Source organism: Sprattus sprattus (assembly GCF_963457725.1).
Source record: "Sprattus sprattus genome assembly, chromosome: 18".
Lineage (NCBI taxonomy): Eukaryota > Metazoa > Chordata > Actinopteri > Clupeiformes > Clupeidae > Sprattus > Sprattus sprattus.
The window spans coordinates 21488872-21516307 of record NC_137916.1 but is presented as its reverse complement, the minus strand read 5'-3'; the positions used below and the strand labels follow the sequence as shown (position 1 = coordinate 21516307).

The 27436-nt window shown below is 43.7% G+C and overlaps 6 protein-coding genes across 6 annotated transcripts; 2 read left to right on the top strand and 4 right to left on the bottom strand.

The window, feature by feature from the left end:
* The first annotated feature begins 6151 nt into the window (after nt 1–6151).
* On the top strand, nt 6152–8439 carry cox6a2 (cytochrome c oxidase subunit 6A2). Its single transcript, XM_080856338.1, has 4 exons — nt 6152–6284; nt 7256–7339; nt 7689–7834; nt 8209–8439. Exons 2-4 carry the CDS (start codon nt 7261–7263, stop codon nt 8296–8298), a joined length of 315 nt encoding a protein of 104 aa, XP_080712464.1. The 5' UTR covers nt 6152–6284; nt 7256–7260; the 3' UTR covers nt 8299–8439.
* A 1069-nt stretch (nt 8440–9508) lies between these two features.
* armc5 (armadillo repeat containing 5) lies at nt 9509–14749 on the bottom strand. The gene is made up of 7 exons (XM_080856225.1): nt 14173–14749; nt 13947–13977; nt 13745–13855; nt 12602–13550; nt 11410–12242; nt 11118–11250; nt 9509–10932 (listed from the first exon to the last, which is right to left on the bottom strand). The coding sequence occupies exons 1-7, from the start codon at nt 14578–14580 to the stop codon at nt 9546–9548; spliced, it is 3852 nt and encodes a 1283-aa protein (XP_080712351.1). The 5' UTR covers nt 14581–14749; the 3' UTR covers nt 9509–9545.
* Nucleotides 14750–15449: 700 nt separating this feature from the next.
* On the top strand, nt 15450–17464 carry LOC308379736 (uncharacterized protein). Its single transcript, XM_080856991.1, has 2 exons — nt 15450–15648; nt 16104–17464. The coding sequence occupies exons 1-2, from the start codon at nt 15528–15530 to the stop codon at nt 16736–16738; spliced, it is 756 nt and encodes a 251-aa protein (XP_080713117.1). The 5' UTR covers nt 15450–15527; the 3' UTR covers nt 16739–17464.
* Nucleotides 17465–18806: 1342 nt separating this feature from the next.
* On the bottom strand, nt 18807–20683 carry LOC308379168 (uncharacterized protein; the record flags this gene model as incomplete). Its single annotated transcript, XM_080856224.1, has 4 exons — nt 20550–20683; nt 20076–20430; nt 19745–19985; nt 18807–19525 (listed from the first exon to the last, which is right to left on the bottom strand). The coding sequence occupies exons 2-4, from the start codon at nt 20421–20423 to the stop codon at nt 18807–18809; spliced, it is 1308 nt and encodes a 435-aa protein (XP_080712350.1). The 5' UTR covers nt 20424–20430; nt 20550–20683.
* A 625-nt stretch (nt 20684–21308) lies between these two features.
* Nucleotides 21309–24981, bottom strand: elob (elongin B). Its single transcript, XM_080855778.1, has 4 exons — nt 24922–24981; nt 23540–23674; nt 23273–23381; nt 21309–22840 (listed from the first exon to the last, which is right to left on the bottom strand). Exons 1-4 carry the CDS (start codon nt 24922–24924, stop codon nt 22728–22730), a joined length of 360 nt encoding a protein of 119 aa, XP_080711904.1. The 5' UTR covers nt 24925–24981; the 3' UTR covers nt 21309–22727.
* A 769-nt stretch (nt 24982–25750) lies between these two features.
* Nucleotides 25751–27436, bottom strand: LOC308378867 (uncharacterized protein). Its single transcript, XM_080855872.1, has 3 exons — nt 27239–27436; nt 26925–27093; nt 25751–26682 (listed from the first exon to the last, which is right to left on the bottom strand). Exons 2-3 carry the CDS (start codon nt 27090–27092, stop codon nt 25936–25938), a joined length of 915 nt encoding a protein of 304 aa, XP_080711998.1. The 5' UTR covers nt 27093; nt 27239–27436; the 3' UTR covers nt 25751–25935.

Sequence of the window (27436 nt, the reverse complement as noted above, 5' to 3'; positions counted from 1 at the left end):
AAAGTCCCTGTCCAACACAGACACAAAGAAAATACCCGGAAACTGAAAGAGGAAAAGGAGAGAGGAAAAGCAAATGTTACCATACAGTGTATCTTACACCTTCTCTCATTCTAGAGAACAGTCACACCAAGTAAGACAGATTTTGTTCCACTGGCATTTGAGTAAGCAGCAAGAGCTCTTGCTAACAGAGAATGCATCTGCGGTAATAAATGGTTTGCACAAAGACAGAACTGTGATTTGATCTAGGTCGAGATGAACCAGAAGGGTATCCATGGCCTGCTCTTTTGCATATGTTAGTCCCCTCCTTACCGTCATCTCTTTCGCACTTTCACATCGACATCATCATTCTGCTTCTCTTTTTCTCCCTCCTAGTCACTCCACTCAAATGTCCATCCAGTTTCAGAGGGTTCCGTTTTGAAGAATTTCACATTAAAGTGTTTCTGCACAAAGCGTCTCTATTCTGTGATCACTGTCACCCCATATCACCCCTCATCGGCCTCTTGTTTTTCCTCTTCGACAACATCGAGACTAGAGAAAGGTCAACACTTTTATGTTTTTTTTACTCTCACTCACTCTGCACTTCTCACTTTTCCTTGTCATTTATGCATTTTCATTTGTTTGCCTATCTCTGTGTGTGTATATGTCTTTCGGCCTCTACTTCACTTGCAAGAAAAGAGGACCTTGTGTTGTCAAAAACAGTGTGCTGGAATCATGTTTTGGTTGGGCTCTGGTACACTTGAACACAGACTTTCCTCTGCTAGACTCCCTCATCAAATGGTCGGTAAATTTAACACAATGAGGGAGTTGTACTATGACACTGCGGGGGTAAGAGGGAGGGAGCGAGAGAGAGAGAGAGAGCGAGAGAGAGAGAGAGAGAGAAAGAACTGCAATTGCTAAACTGCACCTTTGCCTATTATTCATGCCCATATTTCCACTTGACATGTCAACTCCATGGGAACAACACCTGGCTGTGATGTGTAAAAAATATTTCACAACATGGCCTGAATAACATAGAGCTGGACAGAGAGGCAGCAGGACAGCCAAGGGTAAAACACAGTGTGAACTACTGGGTGGGAACAGGCTAAGCACCCTCGAACAGAGAAAGAATAACACAAACCAGAGAAAGATTGCCTCATCAATTAGCTGCAATGGATTGTAGTTTATATTATTCAGTCAGGGCCTGGACCCAATTGTGACAGGGCTCCAGTAGAGCGGCACGCAGCCAGCAGGGGAGAGTCTGGCATGGCCTCTTTTGACCCCTTGCCCAAGACACAGTGCCTGACGCCAGGGCAGTTCCATGCCAGTCCAGTGTGCTTCTGTGTTGCCATATTCAAGGGGTTTGGAGTGAGCTCTGTGTATGTGTGTCGAGTGTGCGTTCACGTGTGTGTGTGTGTGTGTGTGTGTGCGCGCGTGTGTGAGTGTGTGTATGTGTGTGTGCCCGCGTGTGTGCGTGTGTGCGTTTATGTGTTTGTGTATGTGCGTGTATGTGTGTGCGCGCATGCGTGTGTGTGTGTGTGTGCGTGCGTGTGTGTGTGTGTGCGCGCATGCATGTGTGTGTGTGTGTGCGCCGTGTGTGTGTCTGTGTGTGTCTGTGTGTGTGTGCGCCGTGTCTGTGTGTGTGTGTTTTTTTTGTGTGTGTGTGTGTGTGCGCGTACATGCTTGTGTGTGTGTGCGTGCATGCGTGCATGTGTGTGTGTGTGCATGTGTGTGCGTGTGTGTGGGAGTGGTAAATGCAGACTTTGTTGAGGCGCGTGCCCATTCTGCTTGTGCATATGCACACTTGCGTTGTGTTGAGTCTATGTCTCAGCTAAGTTACACAGAACTGTGCCAGGGTTTACAAAAGCAGGTGTACTAGGACACGCAAGTGAGCAGATTTTGTGGCATTTGTCAAGGCATGAAAATGCCAGTTTCGTGGCAATAAAAGACTTAAAACAGTTGGTGAGGGGAGAGGGAATTTATATAGGATGAGTAAATGTAAAGGTGCCTGCATGGACCGACCCCAGGTTTGTCTGCACTAGTACGGGGTGTGCCAGAGATGCAGTGCATTCTGAATATTCAACTGTAGTTTTAATGATCTAATTTCATGTTTGTTTTTAAAAAGGGAAAGAGTGAGGTTTTCTGCATTTCCCTGTGTCTATATCCCTCTCTCTCTTGTGTGTGTGTGTGTGTGTGTGTGTGTGTGTGTGTGTGTGTGTGTGTGTGTGTGTGTGTGTGTGTGTGTGTGTATGTGTGTGTGTGTGTGTGTTTGTGTGTGTTTGAGAGAGAGAGAGAGAGAGAGAGAGAGAGAGAGAGAATATAGCGTAGTGTGTGTGTGTGTGTATGTGTGTGTGCCCGCATGTGTGCGTTTATGTGTGTGTGTGTGTGTGTGTGTGTGTGTGTGTGTGTAAGAGTGAGTGTCTGGGTGAGTCTCCTGGCCAGATTTTCACATATTTTTGTAGGCATTTCTCTGTGTCTGTCTGTGTGTGTTGATGAGAGTCTAACACATACAGTAAGACGGCACCCTTGCCCACAAAAACAGCGGACCAGACGCCCAGACTGGCGGCCTGCATGACTGACTAACCCTCACCCTCGCTGGGCCACTGGACTGACTTCACGCCTGGCTCCTCCAGCTGTTTGCATTGGACCTGGAAGCAGCGCAGACAGAGCCGGGAAACGCTCACCAAACACAGGCAGGAATAAAAAGATTCACACTTTTAGCTTGGCATACAAAAAAGCTCAGGCTACACACACACACACACACATACACACACACACACACACACACACACACACACACACACACATACTTACACACCTATGTGTTCACATGTTCACTCTTCCACATGTTCAATGGCCTGTACTTTTTGCGCAGGTCACGGAACAATACACATCCAAATAATACACAGGGATTAAGGCACATACATGTATGAATGTGGGTGTGTGTTTGTGTGAGTACTTCATGTGGTACACATCACACACACACAAATACATTCAAATGCACACTGCTCACACATAAAATATACACACTTACTCACGTATGTGCGCCCCAGGAGAATCACTTTCCTGTTTTACTGCAATAACTCACAAGCTATAACACAGTCCAGACCATATTTCAAAACCCCAAAGTACTCATGGGATTTTGTGGTGATCCCCGATATCCCACTCTGACAGGGTTCTCTTAGAAGTGCGCTTTCTGTACATCACTGACTACAGGATATGACATGGTAGAGTGAACACAGTCTATATAACAAGCCAGATTAATGTATCGGCTGGGTCACCGTACTCAGCATGAGGAAGCGGACCCATAGGAAAAGCAGCACAGGAATTTAGTAGAGAGACCAAACCACCAAACCCATGTGATAAAAATGCTGAGGTCTGCCCATAAAATAAGAGACACTCAAAGCATGTTCAGTTGGATGAAAGCGATACCTTATATCTCAGTGAGAGAGTGATTAATAGCACAGCGTTGGGTTGATCGTGAGACGACTTGAGGTAGCATAGACTGAGGATCTAAGGAAGGTGAGTAAAGGTAGAAGAAGACAAAAGTGGTTACACCCTCCCAAGTCATATGAAATTAACGCATCAACATCTAGAAGATACTGAGGGAAATATATACTGGGGTTGAGGGGGATTTGAAGCCACCTTATCACCATAGCTAAGCTATCACCACTAAGACCAAGAATAGGGGAAGTTTCATGAAGACCTGTGTGTGTGCTGAGTGTGGTATTCATTTGTTAATATGTGTGATGGGAGAGGTACTGTTCTTGGATTCTCCAACTGTCAAGCAACTGATGAAAAGAGACTTCCCTTCCCTTTGCCATTACACCATCTAGGATGGGCTATACAGAGGTAAAGCTTCAAAGACTAAAAAGACTTAAGTTGAGGTATTGTATGAAAACATGTAATACTACAGAGCCTGTGGTGCACTGGATTGTCATTGATGTCTCTCTCATTTTAATAGTCGTCCAAATGGTTTATAAAGCCACTGGGTGTGCTCCGAAATCAGCTACTATCAAACAAATATTCCTGTGAATAATTCCATTCCATTATGGAATTTCTTTCATCTCAGTTCTCCATAGGTGACATTCCAGTCCTTCTGTTCAGGCCCAGGCATTACAGAAACAATAGTCTAGTAGCATCTGTAATAGTTAAAGTAGTATATGCAGGCAGGGGTAACTTGATGTGCAGTTAACTGTTTTATCACTAAAGTTAATATTCCAGGAGACCTGTGTCTCTATTATTTTCTCCTTCCATTGCAGATGACACCACCAAACTGATTCTGTGTTAAGAGAATGAAATGACACAGCCAGGAAGAAACATACCATCTACAGTGCCACACAGTGAAAGCTCTTCTATGCCATCTAGTGGACAACTACCACATACTGGTGCGTAATATCATGACCGCCACATTAAGTGAAAGAAAGAACGAGAATTAAAGCAGCAATACGGAGTTCTGTTCCAAAACTAGTAAGCTAACTATCTAAAAGTCATGCAAAAACCTTGCTGACACCACCAACAGCCCAACTGACACTGTTGGACCTTACCAACAAACTAACTGGTGTCTTTTGGCAATTTAGCTGGCAATGTATGCGCGTTAAAGCTTTTTTCAATTTTTGCTGGTGTACCAGCCCGTTACACAGAACTACATAGGGAATATCCTGGATGGCTAGTGGGGAAGACACGTGTGTTTATCTGTCCTTCACATGACCATATGTTATCAAAATGAATTTGAGGATGGTCCCAAAACTAGCTCCCTATAAAACCATATTTCAAAATGTGTAAAATTGTTGCATAGTGTTAATTTAAGTGAAAAAACAAGACATTTTCAGCTCCAAGAAACTGTCAAATATTCCGAAAGTTTTAACTTTTACATCAGTAGGAAGTGAAGTGTTACATTTTTGCAGTTAACATTATTCACCAGGTGGCACCACTCCACAAATGAATCGTAATGAACTAGGGGAATTCGCCTCCTAGAGGCCAGCTTTCCCTAAATATTTTTCAAAACAGTTTCCATGCTTTTGCCCAAAAAGTGCTTTGACTCCATTCCACTCCAGTGGCCACTAGCACCAATGGAAACAGACACCTATGGGGCTACAACCATAGGCCTAAGTCTATATAGGCAATGATGACAAAACTAGTGAAAAAAGGTAGAAGTAGGCCTACATTGCGGCGGTAATCATTAGTATCCCTCCAGTGACTTCAGCATGTTCAAATACTGTTATCGAATAACCCATATAAAATGAACATAATTGATTTTACAGACGTTTCCCATATTGGATTATATATCCTTAAACGTATCTACAATATTCTGATAACACAGAATATCAACAACGAGTCTAAACTGTTTGAAAAGGCAGGTTACCATGGGCTACTCCTCAGTTAGACAGAGAAAGAGCGTTCTGAATTCAAAACGAAGAGTTGCAAAGATACGTGGGTCGTGCGCACTACCAAACTACCAACACGACATTTTACGAGTCCTGTGCCACGATAGTGTTGACTATTTTTTGTCCTGGACGAAGTTCATCTGGAACGGATTCAATGTCGAGGAAGCGCTCTGTATATGCGAGCAGCGATTGTTGGAAATATCTGTCAATCATACGTAAGGCAAATGTGGTACCAAGAAGGCGGTTCATAAGTTGGCAACTGCTCAGGAGGGCCATGGAGTAGAGTGGTTCACCCGAGGACAAACGCAGTAGCTATATGTAGGCCTACTATCTTCTAGAATGATCACAACCCTCTGGTGTTTTTAATTTGTTTGCAGTTCTACTACCACTCTACCTATGTATATTTTGATGTATTAATTGTATAATCATTAATTGATATATATTGTACATGAATAGGTTATATCACTGTAAACCACAACATATAGCCTATATATGTCACTGACCAGTTAGATGCACACTGTTTAAAGCTGAAATACATGGCAGACACATTCAGGATGTTATATTGAAGATTAAAGTAGTAAACATTTTTACATGAGGTATTCTTTCCCAGATTAACATGTTGCCCAAAAAAAGACACACCTACACATGTTCACACAGCGGTAAATGATGATAGAAAACTGCAACCAAGACTCCTTTAGCCCATATTACCCCACCTCTTTATCTGAACCTCTACCACAGTTTTGCTCGACAGGGCAGTTGACCAAATATAAACTTCATGTTTCTTGGCAGGTGGACAAACTGCAGAGGGGAGGAGTCTTGCCAGGACAGACTGAAGGACAAACAGCTAAAGGTGCAAAGAGAAAAGGGGAAACAGGACTCATTTTTTTATAAGAAAAGGAGAGAAGGAACATAGACTGAAGAGTAAGTGTGGGAATTCTATTGTTTACATTTGAACTTTAGGGTCTGCTTTCGCTTTTATGTTTCCTCATTTGCTATCGTACCACCAGGCCGATCTTAAATATTTCCTGTTGATCATTGCTCATAGGTCACACAGGGGCCGTGTTAAGATGTTTTTTTTAGATTGAAAAGACAGTGCATGCAAAATCTTAAATAATTGATATATCTTTATGTTTTCATATTTCATATTGTAGCCTTATAAAATGGCTTATTTCTAAGCTACTATTAAAAATTGCAGTTAAAGAAAGGGCAAGTGAAAGTATGTTGGCACTAAAACTGTAAGCTATTATATGATTTTCTCCACCAACACAACCAAACAACTAGTGATTTTCCAATATGATAAGCAATTGATCGTGAGAAACTATGTTCTGTGAAAAGTGAAGTGGAGTAGTTTCACCTACTCTCAAGTACAGAGCTTTGAAACAGAGCCCTCTGGTGTCAATGTAAGGTCATGTTTACAGTGACTTCACTCCAAAAAGTGCTCTCTGATCAACACGGTGAAACACATGGATTATCTCTTGTTCCCATGTGAATTATTGAGATTATATTGAACAAAAAGTGGTTATTATGAGGAATTAGATTTGAATTGGATAAACTACAAAAGTGTGCTGCTGGCTTTGGCTTTCAATTTCCCTTTTTACTATATCAAATGTATACTCCTATACAGTGACCTCCAAATAATACAGTTGACCAGCCATGGTCTGGAAACTGGTGTAATTTGAGCTGTACAGTTCACATATGTGCATTTTGTAGTTTCTTCAATATGTTCTGCTTTCCTTCATACCGCTAACACACCACTAACCCACATACATTAATTACAAACCGGAATGTTATCAAAACAAGATAGAAATGCATATTTATTTAATATGCACCAAGTATTGATGCAAAACTGTAAGGATAAAAGTCTTACCTGTTGTTGTATCTTCACCTTGTAGGAAAGATGGCTTCATCGCCTGCTCGTTTGCTGTTCCGCAGATCCTTTGCCGCTGCAGCGTCTCATGAAAGTCATGAAGGATCAGGTTTGTATTCATTCAGCATCTTTTCACTTGTGTAGCTGTCCTGTGTCTCTCCATGGAGTCTGAGATGGCTTTGTGTACGTGAGAGGACAGAGTGAGAGAGAATAAATGAGCTGCGTAATAGTATGTTGGAATGCAATTATCAACAAAAAAATTACAAAATTCCCAGAACCATACAAATATTTGAAGCTTACTGTGATTGAAACAACTTTCTCTCTGCTTTGACTTAGTGTTGAGACCATGTGCATCTGTCAAGTTACTTTTGAAGTCATGGTGTCTCATGCTTTTCACTGTAGTAGATTTTCTTTATCAGTGAGTTGCACACTATTCAAACTATTTGAACCCCCTGCAGCGAAAACCTGGAAGATCCTGTCATTTGTCCTGGCTCTGCCTGGAGTTGGTGTGTGCATGGCCAATGCTTACATGAAGGCTCAGGCACATGCAGGTCACCCACAGCCAGAGTTTGTGGCCTACCCTCACCTGCGCATCCGCACCAAGGTATGGCCAGACAAAGCTTTGTTTACCATGAGCTTCCACACCTTCTCACTGGCAGCCAGGCTCCAGTCCAGTTTGAGCATCGAAAGGAATAAATATGACCCATGGAATCACACTAAGCTGTCTCACCCCAACAACATGATTTCATAATATTACAATATAAACAGAGGCTATGATCAAAGACGTGAGGGCACCACTGGTAATGAAATATAATCCACAGGATGTTAGTTGAAGAGGGCGACCTATGCAGACATGTTCAGAACAATTACAGTTACAGAAAGTAGAACGATTACAGAATGTCTGTAACAACAGAATGACTGACAGACATTTATCCAAATGGAATCTAAACCTAGTCTGTTTCCCTTTTTCTCTTTCAGGCCTGGCCCTGGGGTGATGGCAACCACTCTCTCATCCACAACCCTCACACCAACGCTTTACCCACTGGTTACGAGGGCCATGACCACTAATCACAGCGCCCCCTGGTGTCTACCAGAAACCTTACGTTCACTCCTCCATTATGAACTAGTTAGCTCTCTATGACATAGGCACAGGGACTAATCAAGGGGATACAAAAATGACAGGAATAAAATCCTTCCTTTTTTTCTCAAGTATGACCTCTGTGTAGCTTGGTTTGCTCAGTCTTTACTTGCTTAAATGTAACTGGTGTTGCGGAACATCCTTTGTTTTCCTGAAGACATGACTGTATATCGTTAATAAAAATAAAAATGAATCGAAAATAATTGAACTCAAAGTGCAGCTCATATGCCTACATAAAGGACTGTGACAGACAATTAGTATTTATCCTGGGTAATTGCACATTTTATGCATTGATTACCTCTTCCCACCATATACCTGGTATCATGCACATCTCAAGGAGACAGGTGAACTGGTTGTAAATAAGCCTAACTACATTTGTATTTAACCTTTGAAAACAACGTCAACAGTGAAATGACATCTTGGTGTCTGGTTTATTAAGATTTCTTATCGTAAAGAAGAGCCATGTCATTATACATCTTTGTTCTCTATATGTTTTTGCATTTACAGTATATACACATTTCTGACTTGGTGAGAAGGAGAGGATGGCTGGTAGATCATACATGTGTTCCTGTTTAAGATGGAAAAATACCACTTTTATATGACTCCCACATATGACTCTGACTAACAAAAGTCCATACTACAGAGCAGAGCAGATTTACCAGACACCTGTCACTCAAACTTGGCTCCTCGGATCAATGCTTATCTTGGCAAAGTCTTGACACTTGTTTTACATATTTACAAAAATTACTTACAAAATTAGGGATACAAAAATATAAAGTAAACACAAAGGCTTCCCTGTTGTACTGATTGTTATACATATTGACACTTCATAAGCACAGACTTAAGCCTTTTCAAAATGAAATGTGGCAGAAAGGACTTCCTTGCTTCTGTGGCAACACCTATGGTATATTACATTGGAGTGTTGACACTATGACGATTAGGAGAATGCTCTGCCCAAAACTTTTAGAAAATGAAAATGTACAAAAACAAAAATATTTTGGAAATGGCAAGAAAAAGGTAAACAAGGACATTCTGTCATGGCAATGAATTAGTTATGACATCGAGACATCATACAACAAAAGAAGGATCAGCGATAGAGGGGGGGAAAGCCACTTTCATTTAATTTCTCCTCAACCCTGTGTTGCCCTTTCCTGCTACATACAACCCTTCCTTCCCCTCAGCTAAGAGCTGCAGCTGCCAGTCCAAGCAGATCCTGTTTCAAGCTCTCCTGGCAGTCTGCATCCTTGGCCAGCTGCAGCAGGCAGTCTGCCGCCTGTGCTGGTGGAAGCGAGGCAGCAGGCGCATTGCGAGCCACTCCGTGTGGACGCAGCAGTATGGACAGGCACGCCCGACCCAGTCTAGGGTAGTTGTAGCGCTGGGAGAACCAATACAGCTGTGGCAGTAGCGGCACCAGCGTGCACCTACTGTCTGAGGTCTTGTTTGTGGATGATGCCAGGATGTCTTGCGGGAACTTCCGGGGAGTTTGGGGAACCTCCTCCACATCCTGGCTGCTCCCTACCTTAGGGTTTGGTTTGGCAGTCTTGGGGGTTGACTTTGAGGGTGGTCCTGATTGCAAAGGGTTCTTTACAACTTTGTTAGACTGCAGTGGCTTGGGAATTCCTTCCCGGTGCATTCTGAGGGGTGTAGTCTTCCTGCCAACATCTTCTGGTAAAACAGGTTTGGGTGACCTCTGAGGTAAAGACAATGATGCTGGTGTAGTGGCTAAGGAGTGGAGCAAGGTCACACATAGGTCCTCTGTGGCCCTCTGTAAGCCGGTCACCAAAAAACGGCATGCCCCGACCATCCCCTCAGCCAAAGCAGTCTTCTGGAAATCTGGGGAGTCCCAGTACTTTAGAGTCATTGACTCTAGGAAACGGCAACCACCTCCACCTCCCTCATCCGTGTTCACCTCTTGTTTTCGTCCGCTTTCTCCATTTGACAGACGACAGCCATGCAGGTAGTGCAGCACAGGCATCAGCATTCCATACCTGACATCCCTGATAGGAATGGCCTCCCCCTCTTTGCCCTGAGCTTCACCGAACCCTCCAGTCAGCAGAGCTCTGAAGTACTCAGAGCCTCCATCACCCAACTCTACCTCACCGCCGGCCAAAGCCCCCCGACAGGCAGGGACCTGGCTGCCATCATCAAGCTGAAGGAAGATGTCATGAGTGGAGTCGTTGTAAGAACAGCTGTTGGAGAGGCACTGCTTTTTTGGCGAAGGGGGCAAATCACTTCCTGTGTCCTTCAGAGGAGTAAGAGTCGTGCTGGGACTTACAGGGGTTTGTATGGTGACCTGTGGCTCCACACTACATGTCTTTTGGTCCAGCACTGCCTTGGAATGTACCAGTAGATTGGAGAGGCAGCCAATCAGGAGAGAGGAATACAGGGAGTGGAGTCGAGATGAGGTCACTTTCTGAGGTGGACAAAGCCAACAGGACAGGAGGGTTTTGCATTTCTCCGGATGATTGTTGTCCTCATTGCTGTCATCCTGACAACAAAGGGGTTCCAGTGCATGCATTAGACCTTTGTTGTCGAGCAGGAGCTTCTTCAAAAGGACTTTGTTACTGGAAAAGGAAAAGGTGCTTCACAATTATTAACAAGAAACAACATCTTACCCAGTTAAACATGTTAAAACCATCAGCATTATACCTTTACCATCAGTAGCTACCTTAAGCCCTGGCAATGACATAACTGTAACTACTGTACTATGTACCCTTTCTCCTTTACCTTTGAAAATCTCATTACATACCTGCAAATAAGAGGTAAAGAAAGAGCTCCGAACAGTCGGTCCACTTCTACACCAGACAGCATGACATGGGACATAACTCCTGTGCCAAAGCCTGCTTCACACTGAACGCGCAAGTTGCTAAGCAGGCCGAGACCTAAGGGAGAACATAAAGACAAGAAATAGTGAGTAGAAGAGAAACAAATGTTATATATAGTGTGAAAAGAGAAATGTTGTTGATATCACAAGAGGAGTGAAATATTTGTTCTTCTTTGTTGAAACAAACTGGATGGTATTATACTAGAGGGTGACTCACCTAGTTGTCTGACTTTAGCCTTCACCCGGTCTGTCTGCCTCTCCTGGCCTCTTCCCACTCGAGCACTGCCACCCCTAAGACAGAGGTCCTGGCGAATCAAAGCTACAGCTCCGGTGCGCAGCAGGGCCTGCAGGCAATTAGGGTTGCAACTGAGGCGGCTCAACATGCGGAAGCAGCGGCCGCTGGGGTCCTTGTGCCGGGTTAGGTAGTAGAGGAGGCCAGAGAGAACGCCTGCATTGACCAGAGATGTGCTCGGATCAGAGGCGTGGGAGAAGCGAGAGAGCAACAACAGGATGGGAGACTCTGGGGCCCACGGCTCCGGGTGGTATGGGTGGTGGTAGGCTGGGGTTCTGGACAACATTGGTGGGACATCTAGGGAGACTAAACTGGAGCAGGAGGAGGAGGAGGAGGAGGAAGAAGAAGAAGAGGGTGACGAGTGGGAGGAGGAAGATGATGATGATGAAACTCTGGGCCTTTTCTTGGGAGGGGAGCACACCTTGGAGGGACTGGAGGGTTTGGGGACATTGCACAGAGGTGGGCTTTGAGGGTTGGAGGGAGACATAGGCAGGTTTCTCTGTGAGGAATGCGGAGCAGGCTGGCTTGGTGGTGACAGAAGACCCGGCTTGGGTGAACCTGAGACACTGGACTGAGGAAGTGATGAGGTCGGTGAGAGACACGTCAGAGACAGGCCACCATCTAAGATTGGCGTAACGGGTGAAGTTGCCGCTGATAATGAAGAGGCGTGTGAACTCCCACAGTCACTCTCTACACCAGTGGGAGACTCCAAAAGCTCTCCTTCAGAGGATATCAGACCTTCAGACACCAGCCAGGACCTGGGTACACCAAAGAAAACAGTGATATGTATAATATCTATGGTAATTTTACACAGTATCAGAAGGTTTAAGATGGACAAATGAGAATACCCACTGACAGAATAACCATAACCTAAAGCTAATTCAAAATGAGGAAATCACACTTACGCATAATATAATACAATAACACATACTCTGAGATCATTTAAGTCAGTATTTGTTAAAGCTACATGCCTCAACTTCAATGTCACACCTTTCCAGACTAATTTGATGATACTGAAGAAATGCAAATTCATTGTTGCTTAAGCGGTTCAATCTTTTTCCTGTAAGCAGTTTTTTTCCTAACAGAACTTCAAAGAACATTTGTGCCAGTCTCTTACCTCAGGCTAAGAAAGCTAGAGGAACCCACGCCCTGCTCCTTCCCAACATCATCCTTTCTGTTCCCATCAAGGTGTGGAAAGTCAAAGGATTCAAAACAGGAGGGAGACATCAAATCACTAGTTGAAGAGGGGCTGGAATCAGACTTGGCCACTGGTTCCTCTCCTTTGGCATACTCAACCAATCGAGCCACCAGCAGTGGTATCAGTCCAAGATCTTGCAGCTGCTCCAAAGCTGATTCATCATAGACGAAATCCACACAGGCCAGGATGGCCAGTCGTGTGAGTGGATGGTTCTGATGGGCAGACAGGAAGCCAATCAGAACTGGCAACCCTCCACTCTCCTTGACTTTGACCCGATTCACTGCCTCCTTGCAACACAAGCAGAGCGCCCTGAGGAAAACTCCTGCCTTTGAGGGGTCCTTCTTCACCTCCTCTGAAAACTTCTGAATGGCCCCAAGTGAGCCCACAAGTGGTCGCAAGCAGCCTTGAGAGCAGAGGTTGGCCAAGGTCTTCAGGGCCAGCTCTTCCAGGGGCTTGGCTGCCTCCTCTGAGACCAGGGCCCCCAGCTGAGCAAGTGCCCCAGACCTGGACACCTCCCGGGCACATTCGGCACTACAGCCCCTGGTGAGCTCATGGATAGCGCGGAGGGAGGTCCGCCTGAGGCCCAGTGGAATCTCTGGGGACATGAGCAGGGTCAAGGAAGACAGAGCCCCCTGGGAGAGCAGCGAGAGGCGGTTGGCAGGGGTGTCTGCCAGGTAGAGGAGAGCACGGACAGCTGACTGGGCGCACTCAAGCTTGGCAGAAGATGGGAGGGAGGACAAAGAGACAGAGGAAGGGGAGGATGGAGCAGAGGGGTTGGGAGAGGAGGAGGAGGAGGCAGAGGGGGAGGAGGAAGAGGAAGAGGCAGAGGGGGAAAGAGAGAGGCAGAGGAGGAGTGGAGGGATTCCACCTGATAGGAAAAAATATTTTATTTTAGAAAGCTAAACTGACATAGCAAGAAAAAAAAACATATTCTCAAATTGTGTGATCCAGTGTGAAAGATAAGAAACAAACTATATGGAATTAGAATAGAGACACACTGAGGGGAACCAGATAAAAATAGTAGACTAACAAATGAACAAACAAAATAACTTCTCAACTGACCAGCAGAATGGATCAAAGCGGAGCCCTGAGGATCCATAGCAAGGTTCCCTAAGGCCCGAGCAGCTCGGTTCTCCACTGTCTCCACAGCAACATTTCTCATCATTACATCCACTGCAATAAGCAGGAAAACAAATGTAACAACTTTACTTCAAGTCCTTGACAAAAACATTTGATTCTAAACCATGAACACACATGAGCTTACCTATAACTGCTATTCCTTCCAGCTTTCTGACCTTCAATGGAAAACAAAAAAAGTACAGTCAGTATTAAACGTGATTTTACCAATGTCTCCCATGCACAATCACATACATACATAATCAACAAATGGTCTAAGCTATTTTAAAGATGTTGTTGAATCATCTCGACAGTCCTCAAAAGCACAAAACCCACAATCCTGCAAGGGCAGCTGACTGGAACCCTTTGCTCACCTCTGTTCGTGCTTCCCTCTCAGTGCAGCAGTTGGCCAAGATACTGAGGGCCAGGTCTAGGGTCTTCCTGGAGCTGTCAGGTCTTTTAATGAGGCCCAGGAGAGGTGGGAGACCCCCCTGTGTTCTATACCTGTTTATTCTGCTGTTCCCCCCTTTGATGTGTTGAGTCCGGATAGCCACCAGTGCTCGCCACTGGCTGGCTTGAAGCTTTTTCTGAATGTCTCTGGTTTTATCCATACCTTCCCCATTTTTGGGTGCTGCCTCTTGTGAAACATTGCTCTGATTGTTTACTAAAAGTGATACTTTGGACAACTGTGATATACACCAGGTCAAAGAAGACTCTGGGAGGGCAGAGGACCCTTCTTTGATGTTGCCTTTAGAGCTCTTTAAATGACCATGTGTGGCCATGACAACTACGTAGTCCTATCCCCTACCACACTTAGTATGTGACAGGGAGAACTGGAGCTAAGGAGGGGTTTTGGTGGACGTTCCCAAAAACGCTTTTAAGAGTAACATAAACGTCCATAAAATATTATTTACAGTTTACCAATCAATTAAAAAATCGTAAATAATAACGTTTAAATACATGTCAAGAAGGGACTGAGCCTGCAAAAAACTACAGTCACCATGATTAGAAACGGAAAAAGTTACAACCTGGCAACGCCTCTAGGCAGTGCTGCTGGGAGTTGTAGTTTTTTAACCATTCGACCGCTCTCCGAATTATGTCAGGCCTGCGAAAGAAAGTATGTCTCACCAACGTTTAGCTGGAAATATGGCTACAATCTTTCACCACATACATGTATTTAATCCTCTTCCTAAACATGACAGCGCATTTTCATGAACTCAACCTTCCTCCATTCGACATTTATATAATCAAGCAAACGCAATAATCTTGGCATAGCACGGACGCCATCTTTAGCAGAGCGACAAACAGGGAGGCGATGGCGGAAAGGGGGAGCGTATCACATCTGAGGGAAGAACATTTACCCATGGATCTTGTAGTTTTAATTACAATTTGGTGCTGTCTTTACCTGTGGTGTGATATCCACAAGACTACGTTACCCAGTATATTCACCTCAGTTTTTTTCGCATGCAGCTTCAACGCAAAGCACCAAGGGAAGGAAGTTTTTAACTGGCTATCAGTATTTCTTTTGGCTACATACTGACTACATATCCCTTATGCGTACAATCCTTTCGTCACTGTTCTTTTCTGAAAACTCGCTTGAGGGTGGTCATACTGTGTGGTTGTTGTTATAATCATCGGTTTAGTTGATGTGGGTAGATAATTCATCGCTGCCAAACTAGTGTTGTTTAAATCAAACAATAATATCTGTTGATATTGCAAATTATCCGTCATGTTTTGCCAAGTGCCAAACAAGATTGAAGAGGTCATCGAAACAATTGTTACGGAGAGTATTGAAGTCGAGGAGAGCACGACCACGCTTCCCACTTTGGAGCCCGAGAAATCGAAAGGAGGTAACGTGAGCAAAGTCAGTTTTACAAGTAATCGAATCCACCACCGGCTGCAGTGAGTGGATGCGAGGAGAACACGATGAATAAATGCGATCATCAGGATTGTATTTGAGAATATCTACCAAAGTGTTTATTTAAGAAATAGTATTGTATTTTCTGAACTAAGCCAGTGTTCTTGCAGAATGGCATTTGTATTATTGTAATAAACTTCAAAAACATGTATTGATTTTAGTAAAGTGTTAAATTCTGAAGCCACACAGAAGAGTTTTGTAAAGACAAGGCATTTTATTAAGAAAATATAACAACTAAAAGTTGTTCTGGCTTTTATATTAAAATATTGCACAGCAGTCGAGGACCTTAATTGCTAAATAGCAGGTCTTATTGTCAGCATTATTATCATCAATATCAGAGAGCGGCCACATTCAAATTATCTTGTCTTATTTCTGGTCTTACCCAAGAGTTTGTTTGGACTCTACAAGCTACATGGCAGCTTGTTAACACTCGCCTGGAAATGGACCAGGAATTTGACCAGCCTGTGTGCAAGAAGAAGAAGCTTTGGGAGACGGTTGCTGAGAGAGTCACTGCTAAGCTTCAGTCTACTGGGAACCTGGACGTAGCCGTCAAAGCCTATGAGTGTGACCTGAAGTGGAGAAACATGCTGGCCACATACCGCAAAAACACAGAGCGTGCCAAGCGCCTCGGGGTGCAGAGCGTCCACTGGGAATTCTTTAGGGCCATGCACAATGTGCTGGGCAAGAGCCGGGAGGAGATTGAGGCCCAGCGCAAGGCAAAGCTGAATGGCACCAAACTGGGCAAGGCTATTGCCAGCAAACGGTTCACCCCCATTCTGCCCATCCCTTCAATAACAGCAGCCCCTGCAATAACAGCTGCCACATCCATCACAGCCACCACCCTGCCTCCTCAGCAATCTCAGGATGTGCTACATCTCTACCTGGAGCTACAGGAGAGGAAGATGAATATGTGGGCTCAGCAAAAGGCCCTGGAGGAGAGAAAGATTGAAGCCATTAACAACCTGGCACGTGCCATCTCCAGCTTGGCACAGGATAACAGTGTCCAGCTGCCAAAAGTGTAACGAAAGAGTGTCCACTAGTGAACCAGGAAAGGACCCAGTGCATTAACTTTCATTAACTCTGGGACAATTTAGTTCTAAGTTCTGTTTAATGGATTCAGGAGGATTTTTTTTTTTTTAAATCAGAAATATTATCAAAAATGAACAAATACAGGCTAGTGTTTTCATGATTAGTCATGAGTATAACCAAGAATGAGGTGCCCACTTTGCCAGGGATCAGGAATTGATCTCTTGCGACCAACAATTGTTGTTTTTAGTGTACATATTCTGCATCAACTATAGCAAAAAGTAAAAGGACTGACCTCCAAGACCCTGACAATATCATGTACTGGAAAGGGAGTGATCTTGTGTGTGTGTGTGTGTTTGAGGGGGGAGTCAAAAGCTACAAGGCATTATTTGGATTTAGAGGGAAGTAACAGTGAGCGATAGACCAAAAATATGGTCAGTCTGATGAGCTTTATTTTTCAGGTTATGCTGTTTCTCGGGTTAATGACCTCATAACATGTAGTTGTGTAATAACTGTTCTAAAACAGAGTAATAATGAAATCGTAAATACTCTGTCACATATTTGTGCACAGGATTTTGCAAGTACACTAAATGACTTGGATTAAGATTTTAGTTAATATCCCAGTGTTCCCTCCTCACAGACATTCTTGTTGGTGGTTTTCAAAAGGTTTTCATGGGTCAGTCTTGTTAATATGATGTGCATATTTATCAGTGACCTCATTGTTCAGCAAACAATTATATTTGTAAATAAGAACTAAATCTGCATTATACTTTTAATAAATAATTCAATATATTGTGTTTGTCAATTATTTTACTTGAGATTTAAGATCAAATCCATAGTAACTGGCTGAATATTGCGAGTACAAGATGTAACAAAAACATCTATGTCGACTTCTTCCGTAGTTTTATATCTTCAGATACACTGTCAATGGTGGTTCCCCTCCAGGGCTTACCTCTGATTTACACAAAAGTACCACATCATTCACCAAACAACCCAAAAGGTACATTGAGATGAACATACACTTCTTCAATAATATATGTACTGTTATAAGTTGAGCAAAATAGTCTTGCCAACAGAATGACAAAGAATGTAATGATGTTAGTCTCTGGTGATCTAATAATAATAATAATAATATCTTTATTTTGTATTGCGCTTTATCAGATACCCAAAGTCGCAGATTACAGAGTCATAGGGGGGGGTAGTACAAGAAGGACACATTTAGTACAAACAGGGGGGACAGTACAAGAAGGACACATTTACATTTACAGGCAAAGAGGGGGGGGGGGGGGGGGGGTATTACAGACAGGGGGGGACAACACAAGCATACACAGCACAAAAAGAAAACAGAGTTTTGAGATGTAGCAGGGGGTAGAAGTGTAGGCAGTTGGGTAATGATGGCTAGGGATAGGGAAGATCATAGGCTTGGGTGAAGAGGTACATTTTGAGGCGGGACTTGAATGTTGTGAGTGAGGGAGAGTGGCGAACAGATTGGGGGAGGGAATTCCAGAGTCGGGGTGCAGTGCGTGAGAATGCTCTGTCGCCAAAAGTTTTTAATCGGGATGTTGGTGTAGTCAGGGTGAGAGTGGAGGAGGAACGGGTGGCTCGGGAGGGGCGGTGGGGGAGGAGGAGGTCAGACAGGTAGGGGGGGGCTAGGTGGTGAAGAGCTTTGAAGGTGAGGAGGAGTATTTTGAAGTTGATGCGCTGCTTGATGGGGAGCCAGTGGAGAGAGTGGAGAACGGGAGTGATGTGTTCACGGGACCGGGTGTGGGTGAGGAGGCGGGCAGCAGAGTTTTGGACCATTTGGAGTCTATGGAGGGAATGGGAGGAGATGCCAGTAAGGAGGGAGTTGCAGTAGTCAAGTCGAGAGGAGATGAAGGCATGGATGAGGGATTCAGCAGCAGGGGGGGGGAGGCAGTGTCTGATTTTGGCGATGCGGCGTAGGTGGAAATATGAGGTCTTGATGATGTCTTGAGGTCTTGTGATCTATTCAATGACAGTCTCTGGAGATTAATAGCACACAGCAATGTTCCATTTTAAATAACACAGGGTTGAAACTCAGTCTGATCAAATGCTGTCTGCGTCCAAGGTACTGTATAACTGTTGTGCAACAGCATCTCTCCACCTCAAACCTGCCACCTCTCTCTCACCCTCTTGCTCCTGTTCTCTTACTTCTCTCGCTGGATGGCCCTTGACAATATCCCCCATGTCAAGAAAAACATTGTGCAAGATGCATGAGGTTAAGACTACTGCTTTGGCTCTCTCATAGTTCCCCATGTCCAGGTACTTGAGTCTTTGGAAACGTACTTTCAGGTCCTCCACTGCCTGGTCCAGTCGACACAAGTGGCTTTCTAGTGTTCTGTTAAAGAGGTTCTCTCTGGGTCCACGCCCTGCAGAATATGGGGTGAGGATCTGTTCTGTCAAGGGGTATCCAGTGCCTGCAACCAGGCAGCACCCTGGTGGCACCATACCTGGGTTGTTCTGAAACCTCCTCTTAAGGTCACTTGCCCGATCCTGTTCTGATCCTTGGCTGACCCGGCAATGAATGAAGCGCCCCTGTCCATCGCAAACCAGCTCCAGATTCAGCCAAGAGTCTGGGTGAACCTCTTTGGTCAGATGTTTCAGGTCCAGCTCCTCCTTCTCCACATCTTGCTTGCCAATGGGCAGACGAATAGGGATGCGTGTGTGACCCAAAACTCCCAACACCTTTGGGACACCTCGCTCGTCAACATCATTCACCCCCAGCAGACTAGAGAAGGGCAGCATATGACCAATCATCTCCTGACCTACAAATAGAAAGACTTGTTAGGCACCACTTCAAGCAGTACTTTCTAAGCATTAATAAGCTTTTCCAGGCATAAATGCATCTGACCACTACTAAGATTTTTCTACGTCAGTGATTGTTTTCATTTCCGAAAATAACCAACCCTAAACAATTCTGCTTAAATATAACCAAAACTGAGAAGAACAGATAACTGGAAATACTAATATAAATGAATTCATACTCTTCGGCCATCGTATCTGCTGTTCCTCTAGAGCGTTGACGCGGTCGCAGAAGGAGAAGAAAATCCTGTGGATATTCCCTTTCTCCAGACGGAAACTGGTGGACACGGAGCGATAACTGCGACGTTTGGAAAGCAGAGTGAGAGAAAGGAGGACGGTGTGGGAGAGAGACAAGCGTGCTCTCCCGGCAAGTCGACTGCGATTATAGCTGGTGTTGGCGTTCTTCAGGAGGTCCATAATGTGCTAAAGAATTTCAAGAACAGAGAGATACGGCTATCAGTTACGCAGTGATTCATATGGTACCACTGATATTACTGGAATTTGATTACCAACCTGAACTGCTGGGTTTTCCTCAGCTTTTTCAGCAGACTGTCGCTGTAGCTCATTGTCTGAATTGGGTGAAACAGCAAACGTTTCTGACAACTGAAATACCACTTGAGGATGGACCAGATCTTGAGATTGTGCCTGGACATGCAGCAAGGGCTCCTCCGCTCGGGATACCTGCAAGAGCAAAGGACTGGAATGGGCTTGGACCTTGGCCATCAACTCGGCTTCCAGTATCTCCTCGACTGCTTGATCCAGACGCTGGTCGAGCTCCCCATGGGAAAGAGGCTCCCATTCGTTCTGCATCATCTCAAGCACCGCACGGCCCGCCGATGCAACACAGGAATTTGTGTACATCTCTAACCTAGCAAAGAGATCAAGGTCATGTATTGCGTTAAAACATGGTAGGTTACATGAAACTGAAGTCAGTCACTTCATTGAAAAGCTTTAGCGAGGACAGTGTTGGTACCGAAGGCTACTTACCCTGACTTGTCAAAACTATTTCAGAACGATAGTAGATACAGTATACTGCCAAAGGACCATAGAAATACAATACTATAAGGACGTCCACAAGGCCGCCTTAACCAGCTAGAATTATCAGATAATTTGAATCAGATCATTGCCCTGGTTTAACTTCTACGCATCCTTCAGATACATTTGTTTTTGCTCCTCGTCGTTTTCTTCGGCTAAACGTAGGCGGTAAATTCTCCAAGAAATTGCTCAGTAGTGCCGCCAGCTGGGACGGAGGAATGCCGTCACTGCATATATAACGCAGGATGGGAAAATAAATACTAGATTTAACTTTAAAGTCAATCCCAGATCAGTGTAACTACGTTTACATAAAGTAAATATCCAACACTGACATAAAAACGGCTGTCCCATAAAGTTAGCCAGCTTTTACTGTTTAGAAAAGTCCTAGTATGGCAGTCTGGTTTCTAACAGATTCCTAACCAGTTTATGCCCTATAGTTCCAAAATAATATTCTACATTATCGAGACCAAGGAACGAATATATTTGTGCGGTATCCTTTTAGCATGTAGACTAAAACACAAGAACATTTGTTTTACACTGCGCTCTTCTTTACAGCTTTTCTCATCACATCACTTTGCGGAGAATGAAATATCTTAACTGGCAAAAACGGTTCAACTTTCTTGAATTCAAATTCTAAAAAAGCTTAAGACCATCAGTAGTGCACTGATAATGAAGGATAGAGACTTGCAGGACACAAATGAAATAAATAAATGACTGAAAAAAGTGTTTCTTTTAATTTCAACTTAGACAATTACAGTTACATATTTTTAATTACATTTATCTTCATTATTTAAATGCAAGAGTTTTATGTTGAACCCTTTCAGTCACTCGAAAGAAATTGGTGCAACACGGAGTGCCGTTGTTTAAAGACGCTCTGATCTTGGGGAGGACCCCGGTCAGGAGTTATGTCAAAACTAAACATTCAGTGGTTTGTACAATTAGGTCTGCATGATTGATGCAAAAACTTCGAGACATCCATCTTTCTGTAGTTGTGACCATCCCCTTCTCTTGCCAACTCAAATCAAAGCAACACAAAGAGAACTAACATTTAAATTTCCCCTTTGGTTTTCCATAAAAAATAGCTCAAAGGCAAACTCAGACTGGTAAAAGACTGTTTATGACTTACAATGGACTGAGTCTCAAAAATCAAACTGGACAGGAGAAAAGGACACAGGCACAGAAACTTGAGTCAGGAAACAAAAAGAAGCAACGCGTGAGGAAATATCTACACTGAAATGGCATTTTTTTCCTTGATGGAAATGAATGAAAACACCTGTTGTGAGAACATGATTTCTGTACAATGTCCAGCAGTCGGCTCATAGTTTTGTGAGCAGTTTCATGCATTTCATGACTGAATAACTAAGTAACTTTTAAAACATCTTTCACTTGCATACCAAATGTCTATTTGTAAGACCCATAAAGTCCTAAATAATACAAAATAATAATAGTCATTAAGGTGAAGCACACACAAAAACACAAAGTAAATGCAAAATCAGCGAGAGAGCATTCTTAAAAATGTTCTCACTCCCACCCTCAAAAAGTACACACCAAATCAAAAACACATATACATACACACAAACTTATACACACTGACACAGACACACACACACGCACGCGCACGCACAATACTAGATCCACCTACAGATCCATACCCAAATTAGTGGAACTCAGAGGTACAGCACTCATCTTCAGCCCTGTCTCCTCCAACCTCATCCGGAAGAATGACATCAGTGCAGCCAATGAGGGTATTCCTGAAAGGGTGACGCATGAGCAAAGAGGACGCCTAAGCAATGTCTAAAACAGGTGAGGAGGGGTGACATATTGTCAGAGCAGAAGAGAAAAGGGTAGAGGCCGTGAGTTTGTTTGCAAATTATGTTGTGTGGGGAGAGGGAATGATGCAGGTGGAGTATAGCGGTTATTATTCCAAAAGTTAAAAATCTACACACGCAGTTTTTAGTCCTTGATGAACTTCTGCTCTGCACCTGAACAAACCCACGCCTCTGCCAGCAAAGATAAAAACAAAATCAAACAATAAACAACAAAAGAAAATGAAAACAAACAAACACCTACAAATCACACAAACAAGCATTCCCCTCACTCCCTTCCTTTCTCCCTCCCTTCATCCATCCATCACTGTACAGCCTGCTCGTTGGCAGTGCTGCTGGAGTCTTGGGGCTTCATGACGTCAGGTAGCTCAGGAGGGCTGGAGAAGGGTTCCACCCTCAGTGGTTCAAAAGTCTCATCTGGGGAAGAGGGGAGGGAGAGGGATAGAGAAAGCAAGTGTTAGACAGAAATAGATACACAAATATTCTTAGAATCTATGATTCTATTTCAGAAACATATGAAACTCAAAGTGAAAAGAAAAGAAAATCTCCATGGCAAAGAATTCTATTAAAAGGTAGAGTCTGGCGTAAGGTTGTTGATATTTAAGCTCAACAACCAATCAAACTACACATCCCACCCTTCCAGGACTGTGTCCTACACTGGAGTTTTTTCAGTGCACACACTAAACGGGCAGCTAGAAGGCTGCGAGGAGCAGTTCCCTGAATTTGACAAAAAGTTTATCGGATTAGAATTGTGGACTTTTCCTTTAAGTCATATCTCAGTACTGTGGCAGAGATTTACAGTGACCATTTCTACAGTATAGCGCAAGTACATCAAAACCAGCAACTCACCATTGGCACGGAAAGCCAGTCCAACAGTGCCTGGGGCCTGGGGTCGCGCTGTCTGGTTTGTAAATCCACAATCTCCAAGAGTTTTACCGTCATCCAGCAACACATCATCCTTGCAGAAACGATACAACAGGTTGGCATCAATAGCATGTTAACAGATGTGGTTCCATTGACATTGCATTTGAGCCTTCTACTCTGTCAATGTACGAGCAAGACAAACAATTGTGCTGAGATGTCATCTTTTTAAGTGCTATTCAATATCAGAACTACCTTATAAAGCCTCTGTTCTTCTGGAGCCCGTTTCAGGATGCCTTCCACGATACGTTTCAGTTCATAAACAGTGGTTGACTCTTTTGCGTCTGTGAAAATGGTCGTCTTGTGACGCCTGATCATAAGGAACACATCCTAGGGAGGGGGGAGGGACTGGTAAGTTCCACTGACAGACAAAATAACACGACACAAATTAAAACAACTGAGGACAGGAGACACTCAGCCTTCTGCACATTTGGATGTCAATTGTGTCAACAGTTCTTTCTCCTGTTGCTAGTTTTCGAACACAAAAATCACATCTGACTGCTATGCAACTGAACAAATGGTCAACAGCTGAATCCTGCAAAGTTGCACATAGTAACAGCTGCTAGATGCGCCACCTTAAATAACTTTAAAGATCAGCTATCACAGCTAGCAGGTCAAGACAGTTGAGTTACATGTTAAGAGACCGTTACTAAGCTACTTCAATCAGCTCGCTCATTCAGTTGTCAGTCACGCAAATAGCCAAATAAGCAGTTGTCATGAATGTCGAGTAACAGATCTTTAAGCTCGCAAGCTAAATTTAACCAAAAGCTTGCTAACTAAATGGATGGTAAAATAACAAACAAACTAGCCATAAAAGCAAGATGGTCAGCCAGCTTAAGGACCAGTTGGCTATACCTGCTGAAGAAATGCAACTATATAATTAGAACTAAATATTGTTACCACCGCCACAGCCGGCTAGCGTTGTAGGCTAATGTTAATGTTACCTATCTAACAGGAACAACGTTGTCCTTTTTGTGCGTATTCTTTATAGCTGGCTGACGATACGTCTATGGCAGACAGACTACTCGTTGGTTACAAAACAACGGCATCTGACTCATTATAGGTTGCTGAAAGTCTTTAGTTTAGGTATTGTTTGGTGTCCTACATTAGTGTGACCATGATACCCTCGATGCGTCATACTAAAGCCCTCATAGGCGTCTCTGGTCATACAGCCAACAACTAGCTAGCAGGCTAGCTAGATGGCAAACAGTTGACCACCAGTTGTTCAGGTTGAACCAGCAATTCTAATATCGAAACCGTCTAATTCTGTTTGAAACTCAGTAATAAAAGTGGTCAACTACCTAACCATATGGCAAAGAATTATCGATGACAACTTACAACTCAATGATGTTAAAACTGATATCACCTAGCCGGCTACAATACTAGCATATAGTTAGCTTGGATAGCGAAACAAAGAGATGTGTATGTAGTTGGCGTTTTAAAAACACTTGCACTGGGTGAACACAACCCAATAGTTCGTATAAATCACTGATGAAGACTTTCGAAAATCGAATGATGACAGTTAAGACTAAGGTACAAAGAATGAAATGTGATAGTTTCCCATCCTCCTCACTCACCATTTCCCTCAGTCGGTTGCGTCGCCTCTAACCCCAACTATCCCACATTGCACCGGGCACATCAAAACGTTCGAGTTTAGGCTCAGGAAGAGTGGGCGTTACACCTTAAAACCTATGAAAGCAAACGTCTAGTTAAAATTACATGTTTTACATTTCCTTCTGTCCAAGTATTCGTTGAGCTTGCCTTAGCACAAATGAGATAAAATTGTCCAAATGTATTAAAAAGTTTTTCTAGCCTTAAATATTTATAATTTTAGGTAGGCCCAAACACATGCAGTCATCTACAAGGTAGCCTACACTTAAACATTAAAAGTCCAATTTTCATCATGACCAATGATGAAAAACTATGTGTTATTTAAAAAAAAAAAAACACTCTGATGTTACATGCTCTCCCAAAGTTTGACTGAACAAATCTACACAACTCACAAAAAAAGTGTGGCTTTCTTTGGTATCATACTAAATTTAGTCCAACTTCTAATGCCAATTATTAAATTATCCTTTTTGGTGTTATGTTGTTATTATCCATGGTGTTACCATATATCTCTGAGACAAGAGATATGGTCAGTTGACTAAGCTTAATTTGATAATGAGCAATGAACAAAAATAGCCAACATAAACAGCTCTTCATTAAATACGGCACTAGTTTATTTCCAGTTTATTTTATTAAGTGGTTGCCTCCGAAGGAGGGTTGTATGGGGAAGTGAATTAACATTAGGCTACCACACGTGTTTTTTTTGTTTACCAAAAAAAAAAAAAAGTGTCTGTCTATTTTTTTTTTTCTCACACCCATTTGCATGTATTCATGTTCAGATTTATGGTGATATTTCTTCACAGTGGTACTTTTTTCTTCACTTGATATTTCATAGTGTTTTAACAACACAATTTATTTCTGTATCTTCAACGGTGTCTACAGTTCAATTCTCTGTGGATGCCCAAACTACTTTCCTGTGATTAGAACTGCCTCTTTCGCCTTCACACAGTTCTTCCAGCCCATCCATTTATGCCTTTTAAAGTTCAATGGCTTGATTGTCCCTGTGTTCTCTCTCCATCATCCCCTTCTTGTAAAAGTGCCCCCGCTTTGACAAGACTTTCTGTGCGTTGAGGTCTGCCTCTTCCACGTCTTTTACCCAACTGCAATCTGACACATTTCTGAGGTGCTTTATGTTTGTCTGAAACCATTCCTTCTACTGCTTTAACCGAAGGTCTTTCTTTAAGTGGCGGCCGTCCCCTTCTACGTTTTCTTTCTAATCCTGTGGCCGCTCTGACACTTTTATTTGCTCCTGTTTCTGTTTTTTGTCCTCTAGTGTCATCAGCCCCTTTTCCGGCCGTTGTGTTCTTCCTCATCGTCTGTCCTGCTGCATCTGCATTCTTTTTCCCTCTCATCTCTCCACCTTCACCTTTTCCACTCTCTCTTCCGCTCGTTTCCTCGCCCTCGTCATTTCTCCACACTCTTCTCTCCTCCCGTTTCATCCCTTTTGCCCTTGTATCTCCTGCGGTTCTTTCGCTGACTGCTCCCCTCTCCTCCTCTGTAACGCCCTCTCCTGTTCTTCTGGCCGTCTCGTCCAGGATGACTCTGCAGCTAGGGCAGGTGTAGGTGTACTCCTCATCCTTGAGCCTCATGTCCTCATACCCTTTGATCTCCATGGGCTGGGTGATCTGGCTCCACTGACGGCACTCTTCGCACTGAAGCTGCACAGCACTGACAGGGGCCTGGGGCTCCAGAAGCACAAAGGTGAACTTGCTTATGTCACCACCATCCACCTGAAAGGAGAAGTCAAACACTAAGTTGACATGATATTGCTTGAATTTAGGTGTTACAAACGTAAGCTTTATCAACATGCAAGGCGCATGGAAGGCGTTATATGTGTAATGATGTGGTTGTGAAATGCCTGAAAATCCAAAATATCTACCAGGTTACAGGTACAAACAGGTCAAAGCAATGAACAGGTCCACAAACAAAGTTACGGTATCGTGGAGCCTAATTTGCCACTCCGTTTACTCACCATCAACAGCCTGGGCTTCTTCATGAGTGGCAGGGTAGCTTTGCTGTGGAGCAGGGACAGGGGTCTCTGGCAGGTGCTTGGGTTCACACTGCAGCACATGCGGTACACAGAGGCGGGGAGGCACACGTCCCAGCCATCAGGGTGCTCCTTCGACAAGTCAAACACCATCCTGCTCATGCAAGATCACACAGGGGTGTGACACTGTAACTTTACACGCCACGTCACAGCTCTGCTAGGTACCTCAAATTGAAAGCAGAAGTTTAATGCGTTTCCAAATATAAAATGCCGAAGAGAGGGATACATGTGTCACTAACTTATCTATGAGTGTCTTTGTGTTCTGATCCAAAGAGCCAGTCTGAGGATGGTGGAGTATGAAGGTTGCCTCCAGTCTTACAAGTTTACACAAAGCACTGTTAATCTAAAATATCACACAACAAGCCATTGGATTACCATACATGTGCAACAAATTTAAACACTAATCTAATGGGGGTGGTCACTGATTACTGCTTATG